This window comes from Erythrolamprus reginae, chromosome 9 (genome assembly GCF_031021105.1).
Source record: "Erythrolamprus reginae isolate rEryReg1 chromosome 9, rEryReg1.hap1, whole genome shotgun sequence".
Lineage (NCBI taxonomy): Eukaryota > Metazoa > Chordata > Lepidosauria > Squamata > Dipsadidae > Erythrolamprus > Erythrolamprus reginae.
The window spans coordinates 55,810,012-55,831,421 of NC_091958.1; the positions used below are offsets into that span (position 1 = coordinate 55,810,012).

General features: G+C 44.7%; 1 protein-coding gene across 3 annotated transcripts in view; it reads left to right on the top strand.

Moving 5' to 3' along the window:
* The window catches only part of INTS1 (integrator complex subunit 1), a 55,139-nt gene extending 45,605 nt beyond the window's left edge, over positions 1–9,534 (top strand). For all 3 annotated transcript variants that reach the window (XM_070761370.1, XM_070761366.1, XM_070761367.1), the window contains 7 exons: positions 1,092–1,219; positions 1,799–1,911; positions 3,977–4,090; positions 4,873–4,943; positions 7,063–7,154; positions 7,810–7,919; positions 8,927–9,534. In XM_070761370.1, coding sequence (XP_070617471.1) covers positions 1,092–1,219; positions 1,799–1,911; positions 3,977–4,090; positions 4,873–4,943; positions 7,063–7,154; positions 7,810–7,919; positions 8,927–9,042 — 744 coding nt within the window. In that variant the 3' untranslated portion in view covers positions 9,043–9,534. The remainder of the gene's footprint in view (positions 1–1,091; positions 1,220–1,798; positions 1,912–3,976; positions 4,091–4,872; positions 4,944–7,062; positions 7,155–7,809; positions 7,920–8,926) is intronic.
* The last annotated feature ends 11,876 nt before the right edge of the window (positions 9,535–21,410 follow it).

Sequence of the window (21,410 nt, forward strand, 5' to 3'; positions counted from 1 at the left end):
GGCAGGGAGAGACAGAGACACACACACACAGAGAGAGACATACAAAGAGACAAAAAGACAGAGAAGGAGTAACAGACAGGGAGAGTGAAAGAGAGACAGACAGAGAAAAAGAGACAGAAAGAGACAGACAGAGAGAAATAAAGAGAGACAGACAGACAGCAGAGAGAAAGAAAGAGACTCAGAGGCAGAGAGAGAATGAAAGAAAGAAAGAAAGAAAGAGACAGACAGAGAAAGACAGGCGGACAGCAGAGAGAAAGAAAGACACAGGCAGAGAGAGAAAGAAAGAAAGAAAGACACAGGCAGAGAGAGAAAGAAAGAAAGACACAGGCAGAGAGAGAAAGAAAGAAAGAAAGAAAGACACAGGCAGAGAGAGAACGAAAGAAAGAAAGACACAGGCAGAGAGAGAAAGAAAGAAAGAAAGACACAGGCAGAGAAAGAAAGAAAGAAAGAAAGACACAGGCAGAGAGAGAAAGAAAGAAAGACACAGGCAGAGAAATAAAGAGAGACAGGCAGAGAGAAAGAAAGAGACACAGAGGCAGAAAGAAAGAAAGAAAGAAAGAAAGAAAGAAAGAAAGAAAGAAAGAAAGAAACAGACAGACAGACAGACAGACAGACAGAGAAAGGAGAGCAAAGACTTCATTCCCAGGAGTCCACTTCAGATAAGGACATCACCCAGAAGGTTGCATTGTCTCCAGCAGAATTGAGTGATAGTTCAGAGCGGATCCAATGGCACAATATCTAGTTGCCAATCTGACCATTCTAGAAGGACATTCGGGAGAGAATCTCTGGGGCTCCAGGCCAAATATGCGGAGTCCACGTTGCCTTTCCCGGACGCTGTTGACATTGAGCTCCAAAGAGAAAATCTCCCTTCTTCCAGGCTGCTTAAAACCTGCTTTTTGTTATGTGTGCTTATATCCATAAAGAGTTCAATCTATTCATTAAAAAAAGGGATTTTTGAGTCGGGGGTTTCGATCCAAGGGTCGTGCAGAGAACAAAACCCAGGGGGGCCAGTCCTAAGAAGGCCATAGAAGTTGTGGCCACCCCAGGCAGCTCCAGAGGCCTCACCTGTGCCGGGTTCTTCTTTGCTTCAGAGCTACCGGAAGTCTTCTCGCCACCTGGCCTCCTTCATCACCAAATTCGTGCAGTTCATTCATAAATACATCACCTCCAACGCTCTGGCCGCCGTCTCCTTCCTGCAGAAACACTCCGATCCCCTCCAGTAAGTCTGTCTGTCTATCTATCTATCTATCTATCTATCTATCTATCTATCTATCTATCTATCTATCTATCTATCTATCTATCTATCATCTATCGATTGGATTTGTATGCCGCCCCTCTCCGGAGACTCGGGGCAGCTAACAGCAATAATAAGACAGCGTACAATAATAATCCAATACTAAAAATGATTAAAAACCCATTAATATAAAAACCAAACATACATTCAGACATACCATGCATAAAATTGTAAAGGCCTAGGGGGAAAGGGAATCTCAATTCCCCCATGCCTGGCGGCAGAGGTGGGTTTTAAGTAGCTTACGAAAGGCAAAGAGGGTGGGGGCAATTCTAATCTCTGGGGGGAGTTGGTTCCAGAGGGCCGGGGCCGCCACAGAGAAGGCTCTTCCCCTGCGTCCCGCCAAGCGGCATTGTTTAGTTGACGGGACCCGGAGAAGACCCACTCTGTGGGACCTAACTGGTCGCTGGGATTCGTGCAGCAGAAGGCGTTTGATGGGCTGAGCACAAGAGTTGGCTCGGTGTTTTCCACGGCCTCCGCCCTTACTCACTTTTGGCTTCTCCGCAGCGATCTTTCCTCGGACAACAATGACCTGGCCATGCTGAAGTCTCTTCTGGCCGGGCTCAGCTTACCCTGTCGGGCCGGCGCTTCGGATCGGGAAGATGAAGACGAAAAGAACGGTGAGTCTCGGAGTCTTCATTGGCAGATGAATAATTGGAGGATTTTTTTTGTGTGTGTGTCCAAATCAGATCCCTTAACAGGAAAATGGATTGGAAGTTACCGTATTTTTCGGAGTATAAGATGCACTTTTTTCCTACCTAAAAGAGGCTGAAATTTCAAGTGTGTCTTATACTCTGAATGTAGCTTTTTGAGGGTGCTGCAAAGTCCCTGAGGGGAACGATGTCTTCAAAGGGACTTAGAGCAACCCCAGCCATGGGGGGTCACTCACGAACGCGAATCCTAGAAAGAAAACCTGGAGACATTTCTCTCCGGGTGAAATGACACAGTATTGAGCTGTGCACCTCCTTTTATTGGGGGAATATGCAAATTGGGAATGATTATACGTACATGTCAAGTGATATACAAACATCCAATAACGTAACTCTAAGATATGACACGACTTCCGAGTCCTTCCTATCTCCATATGGCACGTAACTAGTTTCTACTGAACAAATGTCTCTCATGGCCAATTTCCTGGGGCCCTTTGTTGTTAATACGGCTATCTCCTGTTTACCACAAAGCAAGGTCTTTTTATCACAGCCTTCGTCCTGTTTACCCCAGGGAATGTAAATTGTGTCTTTTGATCACACAGTTCTTTTCCTGTTGACACATTCTTGTTATTCGAGGAGAGCCACTGAATCGTTTTATGGCCAGTCACTTCCTAAGCAGATTTCACCAGAAATGCAGACTCACTTTGTGACCTACATGCAGTCCTGTTACTGCATAATGGAATAAAAGTGTATAAGGCATTTATGTCAGAAGTCCAGATATCAAATCCTATCCTAACATTATGCTATGGCAGCTACAGCTTTTTCCTCCCAGCCCTAACTAGTTGCTAGTGATCTTCCCACCTCTTGTCTTGCAGGTTCTTTCACTGTTACTCTCTGCAAAGAATGTTTTCCAAACACTGTCTTTGTAGGGGGTTTTTTCATTCTCTATTTGCTCCGAATGTTTCTTTCTGGCCCTAACCAGGTGCTAACAATGTTCCCAGCTCTTACTCGCTTGCAGACTCTTTCATTGTTACTCTCTGCAAATAATGTTTTCCAAGCCACAAGTCTTTGCAGGTTGGTTTTTTTTTTCAGTGCTCTACTTGCTCCAAATGTTTATACTCTGAAAAAAATACAGTAGCTGCTCTGGAAAGTGTCTAGCAATAGCACTTAGACTTATATACTGCTTCACAGTTCTCTGCAGCCCTCTCTAAGCAGTTTACAAAGTCAGCATCTTGCCTGAAAAAAATCCGGCTCCTCATTTTACTGACCTCGGAAGATCAGAAGGCTGAATCGACCTTGAACTGGTCAGGATCGAACCACAGGCAGAGGACAGAGTCAACCTGAAAAACTGCATTCTAACCACTGGGAGGGAAAGAAAGAGAGGGAGGAAGAAAGGAAGGAGAGAGAGGGAGGGGAAGGAAGGAGGGAGGGAAAGAAGGAAGGAAAGAAGGAAAGGAAGGAGGGAGGGAGGGAAGGAAAGGAAGGAAGGGAAGGAAAGGAAGGAGGGAAGGAAGGAAGGAAAGGAAGGAAGGAGATGGAAAAGGAAAGAAGATGGAAATGAGATGAAGGAAGGAAGGAAAAAGGAAAGAATGCAAGCAGGAGATGGAAAGGAGAGGAAGGAAGGGCAATATCCCTTACATTTATCTACCACTTCACAGTTCTTTACAACCCTCTCTGGGTGGTTTACAAAGTCAGCATTTTGCCCCCAACAATCAGAAGGACGTACGGCTGAGTCAACTTTGGGCTGGTCAGAATCGAACTGCTGGCTATGGGCAGAATTAGCCTGCAATACTGCATTCTAATTACTGGCAAACCAGAGCTCTTAAAGAGAGCAATAGCATTTAGACTTATCTACCGCTTCACAGCCCTCTCTAAGCGGTTTACAGAATCAGCCAATTGCCCACAACAGTCTGGGTCCTACTTTTACTAACTTTGGGAGGACTTTGAGCCGGTCAAGATCGAACCGTCAACAGTCGGCAGAGTCAGCCTGCAATAGGAATAACACTTAAACCTATACACCATTGTCTGGTTTCAGATGAGGCTGCAGCTGGATCTTTGCCCCTGGTCAGTGTCTCCCTCTTCACGCCACTCACCCCGGCTGAAATGGCCCCCTACATGAAGAGCCTGTCCAGGGGTCAGAACGTCGAGGGTAAGTAAAAGCAAGCCCCACCCCAGACTCGGAGGTTGCACCCCCAGAGATTCTTCAAATTCAGGGTATCCAGCCAGCAGGGGAATTCTGGGAGTTGTAGTCCACCCCTCTTCAGCGTCCGAGGTCGAAACGCACTGCCTTAAAATGAAGTCCATTTACAGCCAATAAAAACAACCAATGTGCGGGGCAGCCCCACTGCAAAATGGCACTTTTAAAATTTATTTATTTATTGGATTTGTATGCCACCCCTCTCCGTAGACTCGGGGCGGCTAACAACAGTAACAAAAAACAGCATGTAAATCCAATACTAAAACAACTAAAAAACCCTTATTGTAAAACAAAACATACATACAAACATACCGTGCGTAAATTGTAAAGGCCTAGGGGGAAAGAGTATCTCAGTTCCCCCATGCCTGGTGGCAGAGGTGGGTTTTAAGGAGCTTACAAAAGGTGAGGAGTGTGGGGGCAATTCTAATCTCTGGGGGGAGTTGGTTCCAGAGGGCCAGGGCCGCCACAGAGAAGGCTCTTCCCCTGGGCCCCGCCAAACGACATTGTTTTGTTGACGGGACCTGGAGGAGGCCCACTCTGTGGGACTTAACTGGTTGCTGGGATTCGTGTGGCAGAAGGCGGTCTTGTAGATACCCTGGTCCGGTGCCATGAAGGGCTTTATAAATATCAGAACGGGGTCTGTGAATGGACAGCTTCCCCCTTCCTGCCATTTTCTTCTTTTAAAAAAAATTGATTTCAATCTGTTCCCTTCTTCTCTGCCTTCCATTTCTCAGATATCTTGGAGGTGCTGACCGACATCGATGAGATGGCTCGGCGGAGACCGGAAATCCTTGCTTTTTTTTCTGTAGGTCAACTCTCCTTTTCCTTTTTTTGTGTTTTTTTTATTTGGGGGGGTGGTCTCTTCGGTGGCATTCCCCTCCCTCCCTGCCAGGTTTGGTAGGGGTGCTGTTTTCCCTTTGGTAGCCCTTTGATTATTTTATATACAGTGATACCTCGTCTTACGAACTTAATTGGTTCCGGGAGGAGGTTCGTAAGGCGAAAGGTTCGTAAGACGAAACATTGTTTCCCATAGGAAACAATGTAAAAGCGATTAATGCGTGCAAAGGTGGGGGGGAAAAAATCGCAAAATGGCGCTCCGCTGGGCGCTGCCACCCGGCTGTCACCTTTTAAAACAGCCGGGGGGCTTCTCGGCGTTCTTCCGAACCCGAACTTTTCGGGTTCGGGTTTGGGAGGCCGCCAAGAAGCCCCCTGGCTGTTTCAGAAGGTGACAGCCGGGCGGCGTCGCTTCTCGGCAGCCTTCCAAACCGGAAAAGTTCGGGTTCAGGAGAACGCCAAGAAGCCCCCCGGCTGTTTTAAAAGGTGACAGCCGGGCGGCGGTGCCCAGCGGAGCGCCATTTTGCAATCTGCGGTGGGTTCGTAAGCCAAAAAAAGTTTGTAAGAATAGGCAAAAATTTTCCGAACCCCGGGTTCGTATCACGAAGGGTTCGTATCATGAAGTACCACTGTATTTGTTCGTTGCTTGGATTTGTATGCCGCCCAACTCCCAAAGGACTCTGGGAGACTCACACCCCCAAAATAACACAAATTAGAATAGAGTATTGTATTCTGCTTGGTAGTTTGTCTGGGGTGAATCCCTGCTTATCTGTTGGTTGCTGGATAAGATGTGTTCCGGTCATTTTATTCCCGTATTAGCTTTTTAGTGTTTCTTCTGAATGGCCTGTAAATGTAGTTTATGGATTTTTATATCTTCCCTTCATGCAGAATTTAATTTAAAAAAAAGCTACCAATGAGAAAACCACAAACCACACACAACCTCCCAACTTTGATAGTGCAATCCACTTGTATAAAGAGAGCAAAGCCCACTCCTTTCTAGCACAGATGATGTCACCAGATAGATAATGAAATGTTTGTAAGAAAATAGTTCAGAGAATACTGAGGACCCCTTACAGTCAAACTCCCCTCCCTTCTAGAACTGATGATGTTCCATAGTTGGGTTAGAGTAGAATAGAATAGAATAGAATAGAATAGATATTAGAATAGAATAGAGACTAGAATAGATATTAGAGTAGAATAGAGAATAGAATAGATATTAGAGTAGAATAGAGACTAGAATAGATATTAGAGTAGAATAGAGAATAGAATAGAATAGAGAATAGAATAGAATAGATGTTAGAGTAGAATAGAGAATAGAATAGAATAGATATTAGAGTAGAATAGAGAATAGAATAGAATAGAATAGAATAGAATAGGATTCTTTATTGGCCAAGTGTGATTGGACACACAAGGGATTTGTCTTTGGTGCAGATGCTCTCAGTGTACATAAAAGAACAAGATCCATTTGTCAAGAATCAGGAGGTACAACACTTAATGATTGTCAAATAAGCAATGAAGAAACAATATTAATAAAAATCTTAGGATACAAGCAACAAGTTACAGTACTACAGTCATAACTGGGAGGAAATGGGTGATAGGAATGGTGAGAAACAACTAGTAGAAATAGAAGTGCAGACTTAGTAAACAGTTTGACAGTGTTGAGGGAATTATTTGTTTAGCAGAGTGATGGCATTTGGGGAAAAACTGTCCTTGTGTCTAGTTGTCTTGGTGTGTAGGGCTCAGTAGCAACATTTTGAGGGGAGTAGTTGGAACAGTTTGTGTCCAGGATGCAAGGGGTCAGTCAATATTTTCCCAGCCCTCTTTTTGACTCGTGCAGTCTACAGGTCCTCAACGGAAGGCAGGTGGGCAGCCATTGTTTTGTTCTGCAGTTCTGATTCTCCTCTGAAGTCTGTGTCGGTCCTAGCAGAACCAAACCAGACAACGATAGAGGTGCAGATAACAGAGTCAATGATGTGAAGCAATCTGCAAACAATCAAAGAATTGGAACTTGGCACAATACTCCCTCTACCTGCCCATCCCTGGCAATGCTCACCGGGTGTCTCTCCATCCCCTTTTTCTCCCCTTCGCAGACTCACTTGCAAAAACTGATGAACTCCGAAGAGGAAACATGCCGGAATCTGGCTTTCAACCTGGCTCTACGCTCCATCCAGAATAATCCCAGGTACCGGGGGGGCCCAGAGAGGAGGGGCTCAGAGGAGATCTGGGTCTAGCTGTGAGGAGGAACCCCCTCCCCAGAGAAGACTCCCTAACCCTACTTAGAAACATAGAAACATAGAAGACTGACGGCAGAAAAAGACCTCCTGGTCCATCTAGTCTCCCCTTATACTATTTCCTATATTTTATCTTAGGATGGATATATGTTTATCCCAGGCATGTTTAAATTCAGTTACTGTGGATTTACCAACCACGTTTGCTGGGAGTTTTTTCCAAGGATCTACTACTCTTTCAGTGAAATAATATTTTCTCACGTTGCTTTTCATCTTTCCCCCAACTAACTTCAGATTGTGTCCCCTTGTTCTTGTGTTCACTTTCCTATTAAAAACACTTCCCTCCTGGACCTTATTTAACCCTTTAACATATTTAAATGTTTCGATCATGTCCCCCCTTTTCCTTCTGTCCTCCAGACTCTACAGATTGAGGTCATGAAGTCTTTCTTGATACGTTTTATGCTTAAGACCTTCCACCATTCTTGTAGCCTGTCTTTGGACCCGTTCAATTTTTCTGGCCGGACTGATCTAGCAAAGCTTACCTTTGATTCTTATACCCCCCTTGTGTCTTTTTTTGTCCCTCTCTTTCTCCTTTTTGCAAACGTGCAGCATCGCGGCTGATTTCCTGCCCACCTTCATGTGCTGTCTTGGCAGCTGCGACTTCGAAGTCGTCCAGACGGCTCTGAGAAACCTGCCCGAATACACCCTCCTCTGCCAAGGTGAGGCCTTGACCATTGCAGACCGGCCTTGAAGAAGGGCTCCCCCTCCCTACAAAAGGCGGCTCTCCGAGTGAGCCAAGCAACAATTTCCAATAATAATAATAATAATAATAATAATAATAATAATAATAATAATAATAATAATATATGCCGCCCCAGCGGCTCACCACAGAATTACAAAGCGCAAATCTAATATTAAAAACAATTATAAAAACCCATTATAAAACAGTCATGCCATCCAATTAAACCATACATAAAATGAAACAGCTAAGGGTCAGTTATGTTCCCCAAGCCTGGCAGCATTGATGGGTTTTCAGGAGTTTGCGAAAGGCAAGGAGGGTGGGGGCAGTCCTGATCTCCGGGGGGAGTAGATTCCAGAGGGCCGGGCCCCCCACAGAGAAGGCTGTGGAGATAGATATAGATATAGATAGATAAGAGAGAAATGATAGATAGGTAGATAGGTAGGTAGGTAGGTAGGTAGATAGATAGACAGACAGACAGATATGATAGAAATAGATATAGAGATGTAGATAAGAGAGAAATAGTAGGCAGGCAGGCAGGCAGGCAGGCAGGCAGACAGAGATAGATAGATAGATAGATAGATAGATAGATAGATAGATAGATAGATAGATAGATAGATAGATAGATAGATAGATAGATAGATATAGATAACAGAGAGAAATAGACAGAGATATATAAATGGAGAGAGTGAGGTACATAATATGTGGGTAATACAATATAGGAGATAAAATGTTAAGATAAAAGCATAATAAAATCACCACAAAGCGAAGCCATAGAATTTCAGGGGCTGATGCCTTGTAATTCGATTATCTAAGGAAGCTGACCATCTGAACTGCTTCTGCTGTGGCTCTGGTGGGACCCTCCCAGGCCCCTTGAGATTTCCTAAGGAGACATACTTGAACTAAGACAGGGGCATTTGGGTGTTCCGTTTCCCTCTGCTCCCCTAACCTTTCCTTTCCCCTCCACCGCCCCCCTCTCCCTCGCAGAACACGCAGCCGCCCTGTTGCAGAGGGCTTTCCTGGTGGGCATGTACGGACAGATGGACACCAGCACCCAGATCTCAGAAGCCTTGAAGATTTTGCACATGGAGGCCATGATGTGAAGGGTGGCAACAAATCTGAAGATGGACCGTGGCTGGACGGAGGAGAATTCTGTGGAGGAGACCAAAATTGATCTTCCGATAGAAGAAGAAGCCTTGAAGGATCCTAGGGTTGGTCCCATTCTGGATCCTGGTTTCTTTGAGAAGGAAGACGTTTCCCCACCCTCATCAGTGGTGGCCACAAGCAAAGCAAGAGAAGTAATTTTATTTTAGAGGATGCAGAGCTAAACCCCCCAAAAAACTATTAGGGTGCTTCATTAAACTCTTCCTGGGGATCAAATTCCATCCCGTAGAACAGGGATATCAAACTTTTGGCAACTTTTTAAGACTTTGGGGCCTCAAAACTCCCAGAATCCAGGGAGTCAAAATCCAAAAGTCTTTAACGTTGCCAAGGTTGGATACTTTGGCAGTAGAACGTCGAAACCACCTCCCGAGAAACTGTTTTTTCTTACCCCTTTTTTAAATTAAAACATTGTGTTTTATTTTCCTTCCAAATATACAACTCAGTTTTGAGTTTTCCATTGGTTTTTTGGTCGTCCTCCGTCAACAGCCAGATAATACAGATGCTCCTCAACTTGCAACCGCCACTGAGCCCAAAATTTATGTCGTTGAGTGAGATATTTGCTCTGTTTAATGGCCTTTTCTTGCCTCGGTTGTTAAGCGAACGACATCAGAATAACCTGGTTATTAGTGTGAATCAGACTTTGCATGTCAGAAGGTTGCAAAAAGAGGTTTGTGTGACCTTCGGAGACAGCAACGGTCGTAAGTATGAGTAAGTGAATTTTGATCCCATGACCACAAAAGTTATAACTGAGAAACGGTCGTAAGTCACTTTTTTTCAGGACAACTTTGAACGGTCACTCCCACGAACTGTCGTTAAGTCGAGGACTGCATAAAATAAATTGGGAAGAACGATCAGTTAACAATCCATCGTTGCCAAAAATAAAACCTGCCCCCCCCCATTCCGAAGAGACAAAATTAGCCAACTGTCACCATAAGCAGATGGAGCACCCATATTTAGGGGCACTCTATCTTAGTGGTGGTGGTCAGCTCAATGAAAGTGTCAACCTGGTGCGCAGCAGCAGTAAAAAAAAAAAGCAGATTCCATGCTTGGAATGATTAGGAAGAGAATCGAAAATAGGTCGGCAAGTGTTGTGTTGCCTCTGTACAAATCGACGGTGACAACGCACTTGGAGTCCTGTGTACAGTTCTGGTCACCGCACCTCAAGGAGGATAGAATGGAACTGGGAAAGGTGCAAAAAAGGGGCCACAAGGATGATCAAGGGAATGGAGCCCCTCCCTCATGAAACCAGGTTGCAACGCCTTGGTCTCTTCAGCCTTGAAAGACGGCGTTGAAGGGGGGACTTGATCGAAGGGTATAAAATCCTGCATGAGATAGAAAAGGTGGATAGAGAAAAATTCTTTTCTCTATCCCACAATACTAGGACGAGGGGTCACTCCCTAAAGCTCATAGGTAAGAAAGCGAGGACAAATAAATGGAAATATTTGTTCATCCAGAGGGTTCTTGGTTGATGGAATTCACTTCCAGAAGAGGTCATGACAGCTGTCAGCCTGGAGAGCTTCAAGGCAGGATTGGACAGATTCACGGATGCCAAGTGTATTGGTGGTTATTGAAACGGATGTCCATGTGCCGCCTCTATGTTGGTTGAGGCAGACAGGAGTCCCTTGAGTACCATTTGTTGGGGGTCAAGGGAAAGGGAGGCTTTTGCCTTCTCTTTCTGCTCAAGATCCCCATGGACAATTGGTGGACCATTGTGGGGCACAGAATGCTGGACTCGATGGGCTTTGGCCTGATTCAGCAGGGCTCTTTTTAGGTTCTTAGACAAGAATCACAGAGTTGGAAGGGACCTTGGAGGTCTTCTAGTCCAACCCCCTGCTTAGGCAGGAAACCCTAGAGGGCTATTCCAGAACAAAATGTCCATCCAATCTCTTCCTCCGGACAAGCACAGGGCCCAGGCGAAGGATGTGCTCTGCCTGCCCAGCCTCTCTCCATCCCCACCTCGGCCAGAGTTTCAAATCCCCCCTCAACCCACCGGCCTCCTCATCTCGGAAATTGCTTAACGCCTCCGGAGAGACAGAAAAAACTCCGACCCGTTTATACTCAGCCGCTTCGGCCTCGGCACGTGGCTTTAGTGGCCACAGAGGGCCCGGAATGAAATCCGAGGCTAATCACGGAGCGGTTTTCCCCGGGCAGCTTAAGGATGATGAATTTGGCTTACAGACCACCAAGTGGCTTTTAAGCGCTGACTCGGGCCAGCGGCCGGCCAGATTTGTGAGCGCTGCATTTCTCGGCCCCTGTTTTGGTTGGCTTCCCAAGAAATTGGGAGGTGTAGGAGGGTAAGGGGGGGGGGCGTCAGGAGTAAAATAGCTGGAATCCAGCGGCTTCGTTTCTCTCTCCCTCATCCCCCACCCCCTTTCAAGAATTCCTGGGGAAAATAGTTCCGAGTTGGAAGCCTCAATGAAGAATTCCAAATATGGCAAAACAAAGAATTAAAAAAAAAAAAATTCAGGGCTTCTTAATTGATTCCAATTGCAGAAATGGTCCTTCAGGATTGAAATATGAATTTGATTCCTTCCATCTTCTCTCCCCTCTTTGCAGAATTCCTAGGGAAGGGATGGGATAGAATTGAAAGTCAAGTAGAGAAAATTAGAATAGAATAGAGTAGAATTCTTTATTGGCCAAGTGTGATTGGACCCACAAGGAAATTGTCTTTGGTGCAGATGCTCTCAATGTACATAAAAATACATTTGTCAAGAATCATGAGGTCTAACACTTAATGATTGTCATAGGGTACAAATAAGCCATCAGACAACTAGAATAGAATAGAGTAGAATTCTTTATTGGCCAAGTGTGATTGGACCCACAGGGAATTTGTCTTTGGTGCAGATGCTCTCAGTGTACATAAAAATATATTTGTCAAGAATCATGAGGTCTAACAGTTAATGATTATCATAGGGTACAAATAAGCCATCAGACAACTAGAATAGAATAGAATAGAATATATGGAATGGAGTAGAATAGAATAGAAAAGAATAAAAAGAATAGAAAATATGGAGTAGAATAGAATAGAATATGGAAAAGACTAGAATAGCATAAGGAATAGGAATAGATTAGAAAAGAATAAAGAATAGGAATAGAATTCAGAGTAGAACAGAATTCAGAATGGAATAGAATATTTTTATTATTTAGAATGTTATTGTTATATTCTTTATTATTTATAATGTTTTTGATTCTTTAGAAGAATTGGAGTGTAGAAAGGGACCAATTCTTTCAAGAGTTCCCCAGGCATAATTTATTCCTATGGCAGAACTTGTCTTTCAGGATTTGAATTGCATCTCTGATGGGGGGGGGGGTTGGGGGGGCAGGGGGCAGGTGTTGGGCCCCCGCAGCTCACACGAATTTGCATCTGCGAAGCCCTGCACGAACAACGGAGCCTTTCTCTGCATTAGACGGCTCCCTTGCAGGGTTTTATTCGCACATTTATTTTTGCAAATTTATTGATTTGTTTGCTGAAGCGAAACAGGGCGCCCAGCAAATCCGGAATCACAAATGCAGGCTCACCAGCTCATACTGTTGGCGACACACCTAAAAACAGCCGGAGTTCCGATGATGTATTCTGAGGACTGCCCTCTTGACTTTTTTGACCCTCTTGGGCAGATCCTTCTGCCCTCCAAGCTGAAAGAGGAACCCTGGGGAAGCCAGAGAGGTTGAACTTTCGAAGGTTCCAAATAGGCAGCTTAGTGCAAAAAAAAAAAAGTCAATTAACCAGTGGAACAGCTTGCCTCCAGATGTTGTGAATGCTCCAACACTGGAAGTTTTTAAGCAGATGTTGGAGAACCCTCTGTCTGAAGTGTTGTAGGGTTTCCTGCCTAAGCAGGGGGTTGGACTAGAAGACCTCCAAGGTCCCTTCCAACTGTTGTTAAATATTACAGCCTTATTTGAAAATTTGCAGGGGATTGTCAAAAAAAAGGGATCGCCTGTTGCCCCTCTGCTTGAATCTGTGTTCTGCCTATTTTTCTGTTGAAAATGCACCCGAGTGCTTCATTCGACTGGGAGCAGGACATAGAGCTCCAGATAAGCCTTGAGCCAAGGTGGCGCCACTAAAGCTGACTGCTAGATCGGCAGTTCAGTGGTTCAAATCTCATCGCCGGCTCAAGGTTGACTCAGCCTTCCATCCTTCCGAGGTGGGTCAAATGAGGACCCGGATTGTGGGGGCCATAGGCTGGCTCTGTTAAAAAGTGCTATGGCTAACATGTTGTAAGCTGCCCTGAGTCTAAGGAGAAGGGCAGCATTAAAAAAAATTGAATAAATAAATAAAAATAAATAATTGGACCACCGCAAAAATCCCAATGACGTTATCCTCTGAGGTTTAATGCAGCTGCTTTTATCCTGGTTCTCCCATCCCCCAAAAAAGCCCCCTGTCCCCCCACCCTCCACCCCCCTGGGACACCCTGGTGCTTGGTTTGCCTCCTGAGCAATTTCCCATAAAATTCCCAAAGAGCAAAACGGCCATCACCGCCCGCAATCTGCAATCTCGTTTTTATTAGTGTAAAAATAAAAGGAGTCGTTTTATTGCCATTACAGCCTGTTTGCCCTTATTTGCATAATTGTTAAATGCTAATAAGACAATTAGCAATTATGGCTTAATAATTATGCTGGTGTAATAACTGTCCTATTGTATCATAATGAAATTCTTAATTGTTGCTAGGCTTTTTTTCCTTTTTTTTTTTTTCTTTCCCATCCTCGCAGGGCTCAGGTTCCTGGAGAGGAGCGAGGGAAGGAGAGAGGAGAAAGGATGGAGGAGGAGGAGGAGGGGAAAAAGAGGGGTGGGGAAAAACGGCCTAAAGAAAGAGAGAGATTGAGGTTTTTGCCAACAAATTTAGTGTAATGGGGCAGGGAGTTTGCAGCCCCTTTGAACTCCTTGTGTGCAAGTTGAAGAAAAGGTTTTGCTCCGTGAGAATCACAGCAAAATAATAATAATAATAATAATAATAATAATAATAATTTATTAGATTTGTATGCCACCCCTCTCCGAAGACTCGGGGCGGCTCACAACGATAAAAACAATATTATACTGGCACAAATCTAATATTAAAAAACTAAAAACCCTATCATAATTAAAAACCAAACAGCACATACATACCAAACATAAATTATAATAAGCCTGGGGGAAAGGTGTCTCAAATCCCCCATGCCTTGTGGTATAGGTAGGTCTTAAGTAGTTTACAGAAGACGAGGGTGGGAGCAGTTCTAATCTCTGGGGGGAGTTGATTCCAGAGGGCTGGGGCCGCCACAGAGGAGGCTCTTCCCCTGGGGCCCACCAGACGACATTGTTTAGTCGACGGGACCCGGAGAAGGCCAACTCTGTGGGACCTTATCGGCCGCTGGGATTCATGCGGTAGCAGGCGGTTCCGGAGGTACTCTGGTCCAATGCCATGTAGGGCTTTAAAGGTCATGATCAACACTTTGAATTGTGACCGGAAACTGATCGGCAGCCAATGCAGGCCACAGAGTGTTGTAGATACGTGGGCGAATCTGGGAAGCCCCACGATGGCTCTCACGGCCAATAATACTGCTACTCCTTAACCTGCAACCACAACTGAGCTCAACATTCCCGTGGCTAAGTGAGACTGTTGTTAAGTGAGCATTGCTCCGTTTTATGACCTACCTTAGTGACACGGTTAGAAACATAGAAGATTGACGGCAGAAAAAGACCTCCTGGTCCATCCATGGTCCATATCCATCCTGAGATAAAATACAGGAAATAGTATAAGGGCAGACTAGATGGACCTGGAGGTCTTTTTCTGCTGTCCATCTTCTATGTTTGTGTTTCTATCTAGTCTGCCCTTGTACTATTTCCTGTATTTATCTTCGGATGGATATATGTTGGTGTTCAGACACCCAGAGAGCTGGACATAGAAACAGAAGACTGACGGCAGAATAAGACCTCCTGGTCCATCTCGTCTGCCCTTATATTATTTCCTGTATTTTATCTTAGGATGTATCTAACTCGATTGTTGAAATCATATTTTTTACAGTCAAGTTTGGAGCAGTTCGTATTAAGTTTGAATCTGTTGTGTGCTCTTGTGTTGTTGCAGTTGAAGCTGAAGTAGTCATTGACCGGTAGGACGTTGCAGTATATGATCTTGTGGGCAATACTCAAATCATGTTTTAAGGCCCAGGATTGTTAGTCTATTTTCTTTAAAAGTTGCCAGGTTTGGGAACCCCTGTTTTAAAGGATTGTAGCTGGAAACATCAACTAAATTTTTACCAGGAAGTTCTGCTGAACGTAACCTCTTAGTAAATTGAGGCTGATTTTGGAGAAATCAAGACCAGATGCCCAGTTAACATTTTGGAATTTTTGGAGCAAAGGGAAGAGGCTGGATTCCCAAGCAGGAATTCTGCTCATTTTAAAGACTTATTTCCCTTTTTTAAAAAGTATACATTTAAAAAAATGTAATTAAAGTTAAAATTTGGACTTTGACATACCTCAAAGAGATTTCTCTTTATAAAAAGAAGAAAAAATTGAACTAAAGTTTGGTCCATTGAAATTGATTTCAATATAACTAGGGATTTTATCTGTACAGTGATACCTTGTCTTACAAACTTAATTGGTTTTGGGATGAAGTTCTTAAGGTGAAAACTTTGTAAGACGAAACAATGTTTCCCATGGGAATCAATGGAAAAGCGATTAATGCGTGCAAGCCCAAAATTCACCACTTTTGCCAGCCGAAGCGCCTGTCTGCGCTGCTGGGATTCCCCTGAGGTTCCCCTCCATAGGAAACCCCACCTCCGGACTTCTGTGTTTTTGCGAGGGACATCCCAGCAGGGGAATCCCAGCATCGCAAAAATGAGCGCTTCGCTGGCAACGGAAGTCTGGAGGTGGGGTTTCCCAGCGAAGGAAGTATCATTGAAATCGCAGCATCGCAAAAACAACGAAGTCCTCGAAACCCCATCTCCAGACCTCTGTGTTTTTGCGATGCTGCGATTTCACTCAGGCTCCCCTCACTGGGAAACCCCACCTCCGGACTTTCATTGCCAGCGAAGCACCCGTTTTTGCGCTGTTGGGATTCCCCTGCTGGGATTTCCCTGCAGCATCACAAAAACACGGAAGTCCAGAGGTGGGGTTTCCCATGGAGGGGGGCCTCAGGGCAATCCCAGCAGCGCCAAAAAGGTTTCTTCGCTGGCAACAGAAGTCCAGAGGCGGGGCATCCCAGCGGTGGCGGTGGGTTTGTAAGGTGAAAATAGTTTGTAAGAAGAGGCAAAAAAATATTAAACTCCGGGTTTGTATCTCGAAAAGTTTGTATGACGGGGCGTTTGTAAGATGAGGTATCACTGTAGATAGTTATGTAATTTTAATTGAATCGGATTTCATTTTATTGCAATCTACTGATTTTTATATGTTGTAAGCTGCCCCAAGTCCTCGGAGAGGGGCGGCATAGAAATGGGGAAACTCAGGAAGGGCCAAGGAGAATCTCCTGTCCGAAGCCCTTTCAAAACTGGGCGCCAAGCTGGGGTGACATTTTCTCGAGAATAAACCTTTCCTTTCGCAAAGCCTTGGCTGGTCTTTGGCAAAAGCCGTCAGCCGGCTTGGCCTCATCATATTAATTTAGCTCCTGCATCAGAGCAGAAGAGGTTAATTGGTTCATATTGGAAGGTGATCTGAAGCCCAGCAGCCACTAAATAACAATCTGGTTTATTACTGGCCCACAATTACACACACACACAGACACACACTTTTAATTGCCATTTCCTTCATCATGATTTGCAAGGCAAATTTCAGAGAGGCGGACAATCTTGAAGAAGGGAAGCTGTTAAGATTGTTTTAGTGAAAAAAGTCAGGTTCTACATTTAGGCAAGAAAAAGAAAATACAGTATATGTGGTGCATTGCTCAGCAGTAGTAACTGTGAGAGGGACCTTGGAGTCCTAGTGGATGACCATTTAAATAGGAGCCAGCTATATGCAGCAGCTGCCAAAAAAGCCAACACAGTTCTAGGCTACATCATTGTTTGGCGGGATTCGGGAAGAGCCTTCTCTGTGGTGGCCCCGGCCCTCTGGAACCAACTCCCCCCAGATATCAGAGTTGCCCCCACCCTCCTTGCCTTTCATAAGCTCCTTAAAACCCACCTCTGTCGTCAGGCATGGGGGAACTGAGATATTCCCTTCCCCCTAGGCTTATAAAAAAAAATTATGTATGGTATGTCTGTATGTATGATTGTTTTCTTAAATTGGGGTTTCTTTTTAAATTAACTTAAATATTAGATTTGTTTATATTGTTTTGTTACTGTTATTAGCCACCTCAAGTCTGCGGAGAGGGGCGGCATACAAATTTGATAAATAAATAAACAAACAAACAAACAAACAGGGAGAGAATCAAGATCACGCGAAGAGTTAATACCACTTTACAAGGCCTTGGTGAGGCCACACTTGGAATCCTGCATTCAGTTTTGGTTGCCACGATGCAAAAAGGATGTTGAGACTCTAGAAAAAGTGCAGAGAAGAGCGACAAAAATAATTAGGGGGGGGCTGGAGGCTAAAACATGAAGAACGTTTGCAGGAACTGGGCACGGCTGATTTAATGAAAAGAAGGACCAGGGAGACATGATAGCAGCCTTTCAGTATCTCAGGGTTTGCCACAAGTTGGTGGTTTAGTACTCAGTGGTTTGTGGGTGGTTGCAGTGGTGGATGTAATAGTTTATTTTTGACAAAGAAGCAAAGTAAAAAATATTTTTGCAAGATGCAGTGTTTTTTCATTGAAGACTTCAATTAGATATAGTGGTGAACTGTGGCTAGTTGGTGGTGTTACCTTCTGTGTGCGCAAAACTCACCCCCAACATAAGTCTCCCACGAATGGACAGGTGCCTTGAACCTAGGGCCAAAGGCTAGGTTGGAGCAGGCCTTTTAAGGCGGCCAAAAACTTGCAAAGTTTTGTTAGTCCAGGCCAGTCCCGAGCTAAAAACTGGTGAGCTTTCGTCCCAGGGCTTCTGCCCAGCGCTCTGGGTGTCCGAACTTTATCTAAACCCCGGCAGATGTGACCGTGGCTTCCTTCCCTCGGCCAGAAGGAAGGAAGTCCTGGGTGTCCATCTATTTTCTGCCGGCTGCCGACATCCTATTTATTATCCCCACCGTAGAGCAACATATGGTAAATCCTTATTACAAGAGATTCCTATAAACGGCGTGGAGGATTAATAATGCATTTATAACACAACTTTGCTTTGGTATGAAGTGATCTATAAACACATAATAAATGTTTTATCGTGTTTTTGCAGCCTGTTATAAATGATGAATGGGCCAGCTCTGGAAGACCCATCAAATATTCATGCCGCATTGTTTGCGCGGGACGGTTTGGGAATCCATTAATAATCCAATGAATGAGTCCGCTTCACAAAAAGAAGGAAGGAAGGGAGAGAGAAAAGGAAGATAAAAAGAAAGGAAGAAAGAAGAAAGAAAATGGTGAGGAAGGAAAAGAAAGGAAGGAAAAAAATAAAAGGGAAGGAAAAGAAAGGGAAAGAAAGAGGAAAGAAAGGAGAGAAAAGAACAGAAAGGTGTATGAAAGAAAGAGGAAAGAAAGGAGAGAAAAGAACAGAAAGGTGTATGAAAGGAAAGAGGAAGGAAGAATAGGGAGGGAGGGAGGAAAGGGAGAGAAAGAAGGAAGGAGAAGAAATGGAGAGAGGGAAGAAGAGAAAATAATCAAGGATGTATGAAAGAGAGGAAGGAAAATGAATGAAGAGTAGAAAAGGTGAAGAAGGAAAGGAAGGGAAAGAAGGAAGGAAAACAAATGGAGAGAGGGAAGAGAAAAAGGAAAAAAATCAGGATTGTATGAAATAATAATAATAATTTAATTAATAATTTATTAGATTTGTATGCCGCCCCTCTTCAAAGACTCGGAAAGAAAGGAAGGGAAATGAAGGAAGAGTAGGAAGGGAGAGGAAGGAAAGGGAGAGAAAGAAGGGAGGAAGGAAAAGAGGGAGGGAAGAAGGGAAGGAAGGAAGAGGAATTTTGGGATGGGGCCCAACAGCCATTCAAGCTATTCCTAATCTTTCCCATAAAGTAAATAGGCTGCCCGGTGTCCAGTAATTAGAAAGGAGAGAAGACGGTGAATTATTTGTAAGGCTGGTTATATATTAATGTATATTATCCATAGCATGCCCATAGAACGATCATGAATATATTATGTGGCATGTATTATTCATCCTTTCCACCCAATTTATCGTCAGCCGCTCTTCCGAAGGGGAGAGGGGACGCCCCCCCACCCTATCATTTCGCCTGCCATGGCCAAGGCTGGGCTTCAGACCCCCTGGGGGGGGGGCTTTGCTCCGTATTTCCTCTGAATTGCAAAAATTGTTTCCTCCTGCCTGCCCCCCCCCCTCGAGAGGGAAACGGGGAGGGGAGCCCCCTTGTTATTTTTTATTTATTAATTTTATATGGTGCCTGGCAAGAGACTTCGGCTGACTGATTTATGTTGTGTATCTCTCTCTTTATTTCTCTCTCTCTAGCTCTTTCTTTCTCCCTGTTTTTCTTTCTCTTTCTCTCTCCCTTTCTCTCTCCCTCTTTCTCTCTCTCTTTATCTTTCTTTCTCCCGTCTTTCTCTCTCCCTCTTTCTCTTTATCTCTTTCTCTCTCTCTCCCCCATATCTTTCGCTCTCTCTCTTTCTCCCTTTCTTTTTCTTTCTCTTCCTCTCTTTCTTTCTCTTCCTCTCTTTCTTTCTCTTCTTCTCTTTCTCCCTTTCTCTCTCTTCCTCTCTTTCTTTCTCTTCCTCTCTCTCTCCCTCTCTTTCTCTCTCTCCCCCATATCTTTTGCTCTCTCTCTTTCTCCCTTTCGTTTTCTTTCTCTTCCTCTCTTTCTCTCTCTCTCTCTCTTTCTCCCTTTCTCTCTCTTTCTTTCTCTTCCTCTCTTTCTTTCTCTTCCTCTCTCTCTCTCCCTCTCTTTCTCTCTCTCCCGCATATCTTTCGTTCTCTTTTTCTTTCTCTCCCTCTTTCTTTCTCTTCCCATCTTTCTCTCTGTATCTCCCTCTCTCTCCCCGTCTCTTTCTCTCTTTCTCTCTCTCTCCCTCCCTCCCTTTCTCCAGGGGTGGATGGGTTCTGGATTCTTCTGTCAGTTTGCTCAGGGACGCACTGGGCCGCCACACATGCTTTGCACAATACTAAACAAAGCTGCATACGTGTAGAGGGGAAAAAACAAGATGGCGGTGCCTATGGCGCCACCAAGAGAACTGGCACAGGGCCATGGGAGGCCTGGGTTGCTGTTGGTTGCAGCGAGCCAGTCCACCAAGTTACTAATGGTTCTATAGAACCGGTCCGAACTGGCAGGAATCCACCTTTCCCTCTCTTCCTTTCTCCCTTTCTCTCTCCCTCCCTCCCTCTCATTCTCTCCCTCTCTTCTTTCTGTCTCCCTTTCCTCTCCCTTTCTCTCCCCCTCCCTCCTTTTCTCTAACCACTGCACCACCCCCGGCTCTTAAAAGCGGGATGTAAAATAAAAATAAATACCTTATTCCACTACGGGAGAGCTAAGAGAAGCAAGCATCCCAAGCAGCTCTAAGAGAAGAGCAATATTTGGGTGAATTTTTCCAAATCTTCCAGAAATTCCCTGTTCCTTCTCTGGAGCCCTGTGTGCACTTGGGGATTAGCTGCAGGAGAACTGGGGCGCATGTGGATCCAAAGGCCAAATCTTTGAACTCCCCCTCTCCACAATCCCCGTTTCCTTATAGCAGTGTTTCCCAACCGTGGCAACTTGGAAGATATCTGGACTTCAACTCCCAGAATTCCCCAGCCAGCGTTCGGTGGGTGGGGAATTCTGGGAGTTGAAGTCCAAACATCTTCAAGTTGCCAAGGTTGGGAAACACTGCCTTATAGCTTTGCTGGCTGAGCAACTCGGGGAATTGAAAGTCCACAAGTCTTAAAAGTTGCCAAGGTTGGGGACCCCTGCCTTATAGCACTGATAATGTTACTTAGTTGGGTGGGGAAATGTTTGGAAGAAAACAACCAAGCTCAGAGAGTATGAAAGACAGCATATTATTATTACTATTCCTCCTCTTTTTCCTATTCTTCTTTTTCTCCTCCTCCTCCTCTTCCTTCTTCCTTCTTCCTTCTCCCTCTTCTTCTTCTTCTTCCTCTCTTCCTCCTCCCCTCCTCCTTTTTCTTCTTCTTTTGCCTGCTCCTCCACCCTTCTTCCTCTCTTCCTCCACCCTTTTCTTCTTCCTCTCTTCCTCCTCCCCTCCTCCTTTTTCTTCCTGCTCCACCCTTTTCTTCCTCCTCCTCCTCTTCTTCTTCCTCTTCTTTCCTCTTACTCCTCCTCCTGGCCCGGGATCAGAGCGCCGCTTCCTGCATAATCCCAACTGCGCCCGTTTCC